This window comes from Phocoena sinus, chromosome 9, assembly GCF_008692025.1.
Source record: "Phocoena sinus isolate mPhoSin1 chromosome 9, mPhoSin1.pri, whole genome shotgun sequence".
Lineage (NCBI taxonomy): Eukaryota > Metazoa > Chordata > Mammalia > Artiodactyla > Phocoenidae > Phocoena > Phocoena sinus.
This window is the reverse complement of record NC_045771.1, coordinates 17,833,570-17,843,554: the sequence shown is the minus strand read 5'-3', so window position 1 is coordinate 17,843,554 and position 9,985 is coordinate 17,833,570. Positions and strand designations below refer to the sequence as shown.

The 9,985-nt window shown below is 39.7% G+C and overlaps 1 protein-coding gene across 5 annotated transcripts in view; it reads right to left on the bottom strand.

The window, feature by feature from the left end:
• Positions 1-4,688: 4,688 nt before the first annotated feature.
• Positions 4,689-9,985, bottom strand: part of CNOT4 (CCR4-NOT transcription complex subunit 4) — a 142,586-nt gene continuing 137,289 nt past the window's right edge. For 3 of the 5 annotated variants that reach the window (XM_032642619.1, XM_032642621.1, XM_032642620.1), the window contains exons 11-12: positions 6,774-6,986; positions 4,689-6,090 (exon numbers count right to left, since the gene is read on the bottom strand). In XM_032642619.1, coding sequence (XP_032498510.1) covers positions 5,789-6,090; positions 6,774-6,986 — 515 coding nt within the window. In that variant the 3' untranslated portion in view covers positions 4,689-5,788. The remainder of the gene's footprint in view (positions 6,091-6,773; positions 6,987-9,985) is intronic. The other 2 variants (XM_032642622.1, XM_032642623.1) reach the window with 2 other exon arrangements.

Here is a 9,985-nt window from a genome sequence, read left to right as displayed (position 1 = left end):
ATGAGCCTTAGAGTTTTAAAATCACCCAGCCTACACAAAAAAAGTTCTATATGGCCTATTAACCTCTATTGGTTTTATACACCTACTTCCATCAACTCTGAAGGGAAGCTGTGGAAGGAAGTGCAAGGACTCCACTTACAAACAGCTGCTTAACACACCCAGTTTCCCTCAGAGATGGATCAAATGCAGAATATATTCTTTAAAATGACCAATTCTTATTAGATGTGCCTTGAACATTTGGGCCAATGTTTATGTTCTTTCCCAAATTATTTGGGTTACCACCAATAGAAACAGTTATCTTACCCTTTAAAGGGATATTTTTCTAATCATGTACTCATTTCTTTAAATCAGTTTGTTCAGAAACAATTTTAGAAATGAATTTTCAAAGGCGGCTCTTCCTGGTAGGAAATTGCCTGTGTGTCTAAAGGCTATGTCTAGACTATGTTAATAATGCGTTCAGCACAAAGAATTAAGTACTGATTTTTGTGACAAAGTAAGTATTTGGCTTTTTAAAGAATTCATGCTAATGTCCTCGGTCATCTTTCACTTGGATAGAACACTTGAGCGGAAATAGCCACATGTGACAAAGGATATGTCTCACGATTATGTTTAAGGTACATAAGCTGTCAGCTCTTGAAAGTTTACACACCCTAAATATAATAAGGACCTTAAATCAAATGATGTTGGTAAAAACTTGATAGAAAACTCCAATAACAAGTGCAGTGTATATGCCATGTCTTCAAATTTGGGCAAGCATTGGTGGAGATCAGCTCTGTCTTGGTCATCATAGCATAATCCTGGTGGAAACACACTGTTGACACTTATTACCTGTTCACAAAATACAATTCATATAGAGTTAAGGATAGGCTATTCTTTCCTCCTCTGCAGTTTCTGGAATTGCTCTAACTCAATGTCGCCTAGAAAATGACCCACAGCCATCTGACTTGCAACCTCCCCTAAGACTGCAGTAAAAGTTGCCTTCAACATCTCGACTAAAATTTTAACCATTAATACAATACCCTGTATGATGAGCTTTTGGAAAACAAACTGTTGATTGTAAATCAAAAGAGCTTCATCGGAAAAGACGATGTTAAAAGGAGAGAAACCACTTCAAGTTCAACAAAACAAACACGTGGGCAGGTGCTATTCAAACCAAGGTCAATAGCAAGAAGTTCCCTCTACTGCCCGACAAACTATGCCTATTAGCTTATAAAACCAGAGCACAAATCTGCACTAAGGTGGTAGCTTAAACCTACATACTTAACTTAAAATTAGAATAAAGAAAAAAGTAGGGAAACCCTGAGAGCAGACGACAGAACAAAATGCGGTGACCGAGAAAGCAGCGGGTTGAGCTTCACTTGGCTGATCTGAGAAGCTTCAAGCTAACAGCGGGGAAAGCTGAGATGCAACACAATTCACACCACAGAATCCTCAAGGGCACATAAACTGACAGTGCCAGGTATCCCTAGAACCAAGGATAAACTCTGCAGGGTGGGGCTAAAATAAAGATTACTGAGAAAGCTGTTTTAAGAAGTTAGTTCCCAAAATTCATTCCCCAACTCCACACCATAGTGCAACCACACTTCTAAGTGGGCAGATATTTGGAGACAATCTCTGGAGAGAAAAGGACTGAAAACAGGGATGAAGTAAATATATTCATACTGAATACCGAGACCACCGCGACAGCTCCGGCAGTCAGACCGGAATCTGACCAGCCCAGGAGAAAAAGCCCAAAGACGTTGACATTAGGGCTTCCCCAACACAGAGCCCATCCAGATCTTCCAACAGTGAAGTTCAAAGTTGGCATGGCTTCAGGTTTTACAAAACTTCCTATCAGCTTTTTAGTCTTATTCAAGAGCAGGTATCAAGGACTACCAGGGATCTGAGAAGTCTCTTTTTTTTTTTTTTTTTTTGCAGTACGCGGCCCCCTCACTGTTGTGGCCTCTCCCGTTGCAGAGCACAGGCTCCGGACGCGCAGGCTCAGCGGCCATGGCTCACGGGCCCAGCCGCTCCGCAGCATGTGGGAGCTTCCCGGACCGGGGCACGAACCCCTGTCCCCTGCATCGGCAGGCGGACTCTCAACCACTGCGCCACCAGGGAAGCCCCTGAGAAGTCTCTTAATATAGAAGATAGAGATCAAAGCAAAACAAACAGATAAAACCAACTTGAAGAAATAGAAACAATGCAAGGAGAATAAAACTATAAACAAAGTTGAGATAAAACTTCATAGAAAGAAGAGCAAAAGACAAAGATGGCAAACTGGATAAAAGAATAGGAGAAAGTCCAGAATAATGGGATTTTTAGAAACGGAGAACAGTGAAAATAATTGCAAGAAATTCACTGGTGAAAAAAGTCAAGAAAATTTCCCAGAATTGAAGGACAGGAGCCAACAGATTTTAAAAACCTAGTGTGCATCCACTGTGTTCAGCACAATGAATTAAAATAGACCCACACCAAGGAACACAGAAAACAATTTCTACAGGCTTCCAGAGAGGGAGACAAAAGGATTACATATAAAGGATCAGCGTGGCTTTGGATTTCTTTTTAACAGCAATACTGGAAGCAGGAAGACAATAGAGTAATGCCTTCAAAATTCTAAAGGAAAAAATATCTACAACTTAGAATCGTCTGTCCACCAAACTATCAACTGAAACAGAATTTTTTGTATATGCAAATTACTAAAATATTTCCCACATGCATTTCTCAAGAAGTTACTGGAGGATGCACTTCAACAAAATCAGAGAAGAAGAAGAAAAAAAAAAGACTAAGAAATGGCATATAGAAATACAGGGGAAAGTAGACCCAAGAAAGGAGAGAGGTGAAAGGAAATACTGGGAACGTCAGCTGTGCACCAGATCTGAGTACTGTGAGCGAGACAGACATCGAGGGTTGTCAGGACCAAGATTCCCACTGCTGTTAATACCAGCAGACTGCCTAAATCAGTTTGGTCCAGGTTCTTTTCTGTACTTATCTGATTTTGACCAAACCTAATGAAATTTCTGTTCTCCCCTCCACGCCCTGGTGAACTGATCAGCTGACGCTTATTTTAAACCACCCCACTCCCAGGGGTTGGGCTTTGATCAACTCCAGAGGGCTGAGGGAAGCCACGGAGAGCTTAGACACAGGAAACAGAGAGCAGACCACTCTGCCAGACATCCAGGATCGGGCTCACAACAGCCCTGTTGGATGCCCTGACTGCACTGGACCCTCTTTTCCAGGATTCATTCATGACCTTGCACACTGTCTTCCCCAGAATTGGCTTTTATAAATTATCAGAGAAACTAAAGCCAAACTATGACCTAAAGAATCTGTTCAATTTATCTTCTCCTAAAAGGCTTGATCTGATAGTGACAATACTGCCCTTCACTTACACAGCTAAGTTTTGATTTGCTACTTAGCTTTTTAAAACAAAGCAATGCATTATCCAGGGGTACATATGTAAGTGGCAAAACTCTAAAGAAAGATCAGGCACAGAAATCAAGATAATGGTGATTTGTGGATGGTAAGGAAAGAAAAGGAAATAAAATTGGAAAGGAACAGATAGGAGGTCTTTCAAGATATTATAGGTTCTATTTTTAACTTGGGTGGTAGGCACACTGATTTTTATTGTTTTATTATTCTGTGAATGATATTTACGTATTTTATAAAGTCTTCTGTATGATTCATTAAACATACACACAATCACAGCACAGCCATGCAAAACAGAATTTCCCTCCCTTCACATTTTTGTTGATATACCGATGTCAGGAATATCCAAACCGCCCCCTACAATCCCCCAAAGCCTTGATTACAATTCACTACTACCTGATATTGCTTGTGTGTTGGGCCACCACTTTCCAGTACAATGTGAAGATTCAGGTGACTGAAGCAAAGCCTACAGACCAGAGAAAGCCTAGCCTGTAGAGACATTTATTTGAGACAATCTGCTTTACATTTTTCAAAAACTATGTTAAAAATTTGTTTTTGGTAGCAAATTGAAGTACAGAGTAAATGTAAGAAGGAGAAAATCAATCTGAAAGCACAGAATGTAAAATTTAAAAGATCTACTTAGTTCATCCTACAAAGATTCCCTTCATGGATGTAGCTGGAAATATGCCAACTCCAGCTTTGGACTTCTGAATGTAACCCAAATCATACAGATTCCTAGCAACCTTGTACCCTCTTTTGGTTAGTGGTGTGACCATCTCTCCATCATTAGGTACTCCCTAGAATGAATGGTTGGTCACGAAAGAATTCTCTGTGGGTTTCCTCTATCAGTATTTCCTGATCTCTTTCCCGTCGCGGCACTCACACGTGTTGCTAATTGTACGGCACCCTGACTGCTGGGGCTGCCAGGTCTCCCCGAGACAACCAACATCTCAGCACAACCCAGCCTATCTGCTCCTTCGTGGCCCATGAGGCTTCTCAGTTGGGAAGCTGAGAAGCTTCTGAGTTGGAAAGCTCTGGTCTGCACAACACAACAGCACAAAGAAGCATCTTCTACTGAAAGCCACCGGAAGAGGAATTCTTGAGGATAAGATGGGCTGACCTTCAAAGATGGCAACGACCGACAGTAAAATGAATTTTTTTTCTGATTTCTTCTTCTAACCCATCCTCCCTATTGCTGAAGATGCAAAATCAATGGAAACACCTGACGACTGTCACCACAAAATGTTTCAAATTCACATGCAATAAAATGGAAAAACAAAAACAAGAACAACCCAAGGGTCATCATCAAGTTTTCTGTTTTATTTAAGATTTTAGTTTTAATTCTGAAGAAAGAGGTACATTTCCTTTTTTTAGTTTTAGCATTAGGTTATAACCAGGTTTCTGTTTTCTTTTCTCCTGTCTTTTCAATACTGCACAAATGTCCAGAAACCACAGGGTTAAGTAAAAGCTGCAGGCGAGGTCGTCAGAGATTTGCTCCTGATGGTGATCAGATGGCCCCAGAGCAACGCTATCTCAGAGTGCCCTTAGTCAGGTGAATTTAAGGTAAAAAGAAAAAAAGATTCTGACAGAGGAGAAAGATTGAAGAAATCACTTATATTTCAGCACTTATATTATGCATAGGTATTAAATCTGTGAATACTTTTCTTTAAAACATTTGAATTTACTTTAAATCTAAAGCCAAAATTTTTTCTCCTTTAAAAAATCACTTCTCCCCTCCTTATAAACTCTTTAGCAACAGGCCAGTTACTACCGCAGATCAATTTGTCTCTCCATCAACTTCCGATAAATTCTTTTGCTTAACAACACAATCGAGTCCTCTCCATCAACTTGCCAAAAGAATTAAAAATTAAATTAAAAGCATTTTCCCTGCAATAGTGATAAGTCGAATACAAGATGGATGCCAGGATCACTGCTTTCCCCCATGCATTTAGCCATCTCATTTCAATCAACCTGGTTTTCAAACTTCTGCAGTTGATAATGCATTTACTTCACCTTCCCTATAAATTAATCATCATTTTCTGCTAAGCAGATTATGTCATTATTATGCGCAACAGACAAGCAGTAATTTTCTAAGTATCGAGACTGCCCTTTGATTTCTTTTCTTTCCTCCTTAAAAAGGCATTTTTAGAAAACATTCAACAGTGTCACTCAAATGCTGGATCAACAGAAACTTTTACAATAAAAAAAAAGATGGTAATGACCCTGCGATCGCATTGCATCTGGGGGTAGGGAGAAACAAAACTGATCAGGAGCTGGATTCTTCAGAACATAAGAGATGAGAAGGGAGCTGTGGGTCGGCTGAGAGGGCGAAAACAGGGTGGGACAAATCCTGCATTTTCTAATGAATTCTCCTCTTTCCCTAATGGCGGTCCAGTGTTGAACTCTGTAACAAATCTGTGGGGGTTTTGCTGGGGGGTCTGAAGGCTGTCTGAAAGCCTGGGGGTGGCGAGTGAAAGCTGGAAGGATTTGAAGGAGGAGGGTAGGGATTCCAACTGGCTCTGTGCAAAGGGATCTGTGTGCTGAAGGGGGCGCTGTGGTGGGTTTGTGATGGAGCAGCATTGGGGCCGTCCATCTCTGTGAGGGCCTGAAGGGATTTTAGCCAGTGTGGAGGATTGTCATCTTGAAGAGAGTCTAAACTGTTTCCTGAAGATGCTGGAATACCTAAGGAGAGAAAAGAAAACAAGAAGGAAAATGGTGAGTTTGTGCAGAAAGCATAAGAATTTCATCAAACAAAAAATTTTAAGGCGCTTAGTTTCTCCAAAAAGAAACAAAGAATTACAATTTTAAACTCCTTCCAAATAATACCGTCTCAGTCTTATGTTCCTTTTATTCCCCACCCACAATGACCACGATTTATTGTCACACAAACCCATGCCTCCTCTTCAACTATACAGACATCATCCCCCAGTGTCACAGAGGCAGAGTTGCCAAAATGAGTCCCCAGGATTGCATGATGTTATTTCCCAATTGTGCTTCTCCTTCTCTAATAGGGATACATAAACAAGATAGCCTTATAATAGAGAGCTTTATTTTTTAAAGTGGAGTATGTTCCTTTGAGAGGATAAGTCAGATCCTTTTGTACTTTGAGACCTACAAAATACACACATTCTGTCAGATGTTAGCACCTACTTACACCAAAAGAAGCAACCTAGGTACGAAATGCCTTGTTACACAACTAGGCCAACAGAGTTAACTGAGGCTACGTGCCCCCGGAGAACGAAACAAGCTACCACACACTTGTGGCTTTGGGAAGATTACGTTGAAGAGACCTCTTGTTTTTAGTTAATCTGTGCTAAAAACCAAACTGATGGCAGTCAGTGGAGCTGAAGGAGTGAGAAAGTTACCTGTGATGATGGCTGGGTCTGTCCAGCTGCCAGGGCTGTCCCAACTCGGGCTGTCGGTGGTGGCAGTGTTGGACGTTGGTGCACTGTGGCTGGCGTTGGAGGGGGAAGAAGAATTGGGCAGTCCACCAAAGTTGATGTTAATGTTGGGTAGAAGTGCCCTTAGCCCGTCCTGCCATTCCTTCATATTTAAACTCTCTACAGAACTGCTGTTGTCTGGGAGATTTACCAACAAAAAAATGAAAGATAAAAAAAAAAAAAATAAAAAGCTGACGTTAGAAACATATGTTGTTCTTTAGTGGTTAAGCGGGAGAAGAATTATTCTTTCTTTATTGAGCATTTAAAATGGGTTTTCCTAGCAAGATAAACTTGGTTAGGATTTTGCTCATGAGCTCAGAGCCCCTGAGATAAGTGAGGAAAAAATTGCTCAAGGATCAGGAGAGGGATCTTTGTCCTTCTTACAGACTCTTTACCATTTTCACTTGTAAGTCAATAATCCAGTTTAAAGACTCAATGCTCCAGAGCACAATTTAGTTCCAGCTACATTATAAAGTTTCAGTTAGTGGGGCATTTAGCCAGCTGAGCTGATTTACGCTATAAAAAAAAGCAAGGCTGTAAAGTTCAATACAGGAGTGTATTCTGAGCCCATTAAGTGCAAGAAAAGTCATTTTATGAAGAATAAACATAAGACAATAGAAAAATAAAAATAATTACGTTCTTTCTGATTATAAAACTGATCATGTATTTCAGAGGAGAAAGGCAGTAATGAATAGGCTTTTGAATTTGAAAAGAGTATTTTTCCATTAGTCACAAAGGCCAAGGAGACAAGGGCGAAGCTACCTTTTAGATGGAATCATTTCCAGCAGTCTGCCCACTCTGTTCTTACAGTTCTACCCATCATTTAAAACATAAGTCCTGGAGTACTACAGTTAGTTCTCTGGTTCTATTTACAAACAGCATCAAATGTGATAAAATACTATCAAGATAAAAAGGCTTTCATAAATGTGACTAAACTCACTTGATCTACTGCCATCCAGAATCCACATGGTATATAACTAATCGGCTGGGGGGAGGGGAGGGGAAGCGTAAAGTGTAACTACTACTTAGAATAACTGCTTTATTGAAAATAGGACAGTAGGTCAAACTACTAACTGTGGTTTTTGAGAAGAGCATAGAAAATTATTTCTGGTTCTACAGAATTGATGAGCAATCACCACTGATGATGATGATGATGATGACGATGATGACAACGGTATTCGATCAGGTACAGTCTATGCTATTTGGTGAATTCACAGTTTTCTTTTTATAATGTTTCCTTTGCACCAATCACTAACCTATGCCAAATTATAACATTTCAGCAAGTGAAGCTTTTGACCCTATTGATGTTATTTATAAAAAGACAAAAAACTACAACCAAATGCAACAAAAGTCATCTCTGAATTTACTTAGATGAAGAAAAGACAATCTATACTACAGACTAGTCAATAGAAAAGAAAATAAATTCTTCAAACCGAATTCCAATTCACAATCAGTGTAGTTTCCTGAAGCTTACCCTTCTATTTGCATCCTATCTGACTTTTGCATTGTGTTGTACAATTCACAAAGCACTCTTATAGTCCATTATTATTTCATTTGATCCTCATGTTGTGAGATAGGCAGAGCAGGGGGAATAGTGTGCATTTAACAGATAAAGAAATAGACTCTAGAATAATTTGCACATGTCACATGACTTGTACCATCAGGACCTGAAACCCAGAACCTGAGTTGTTTTTTTTTTTTAGTAACACCGAGCTCTCACTCTTATATAGACTATTTACTTTATATTTGTATAGACAATTAACTGGCTTTTTAATAGGTTAAATGTTTAAGGCAAATCCCAGGGGCTTGTGAGACCCATGATGAAAAGGAAGCAAAAAAGAAACACGGAAACATTATAGTATGTCCATCAGCCATGACTAGTAGGAGAAATATTTCGCTAGAGGAACAAACTGGAATTTGCAGCCAGGGGAGAAAAATTCTAATCAACAAGAGAATCATCAATTCCCCCCACCCCCTAGTCCACTCCAGCTGCATGAGGCATTAACAAGATGACATTAATAAAGTCCTAGAATACCCCCAATTACAGGAAGGTTCGGTGGCTACATTCTAACCTTTAAAGTAGTCACACTGTCAGACTGAATAACTTAACTTGTTTTCAATTAACCAAAAACTGAACTCTAAACAAGGAAAACGTCACAGGAGGGAAATAAAATCTCCCTGATATAAAAAGGTGATGTACAACTACATGGGAAAATTTTAAGGAAGATTAATGCTCTTGAACTTTAGGTAGCCAAAGTCAATAAGAAGCCTATGCGGATGATTTGAGGTTCCCTCTTTCACTGCACAGGGAAAAAGAAAAAAACCCGTAACTTAGTAAAACCCATTTTCTCCTTACTTTTGCTTTACAGTTAGTGAGAACTGGAACTAAGGAACTTTGCATTAACAGAATAACATTTGCATTTATATAAAGTTTATCTGAAAATCAAGATTACAATAAAATCGAAAGACATTTGTTCACAGGCAGGGGATATATGGGAACTCTCTGTACTCTCCACTCAATTTTGCTGTGAACTTAACACTGCTCTAAAAAAATAACATCTATTTAAAAAACAGATATTTGTTTCTCTGGTTTTAGGCTAATGAAATCAAGCAAGAGTATGTTAGCCAAAGACATTCACAGATGGCACATGATATAGAAACAGTGAGAAACTTAGATCCTCCCAGGTGAACTATGATTATAAGATACCCTGGGGAATAAATTAGCTAGCTTATAATTCTCACAATCTTGCCAAAAACAAAGTCATGTGCCTAGACATCTTGGGAGCCTGATAGCATGGAGGATTGGTTTATAGTGGAGTTGTGAGTGTCACTAGGAACTGGACTGACGCATTAGCTCTGGGAATGGGACCACTATTCTAAGTAGTTTACAAGAAGAAAAGAAGTTTTCTTCACTGTTTTCTCTACTACTGCTATGCCAAGTGTTGGCACAAGGAAGGGGCAAGAAAAAGGAAATCAGATAAATCCTAACCCCATGAAAATTTCAACAGCCACACTTGAAATCACCTCCTCTACCTCCCTGCCCACCCTCCCACCCCACCTCTGACCCAAATTTGTTTTGGCTGAGAGGGCTTCTGGTAATTCCATTCCTTGCAATACATACAGCAGGGTTGATTAAC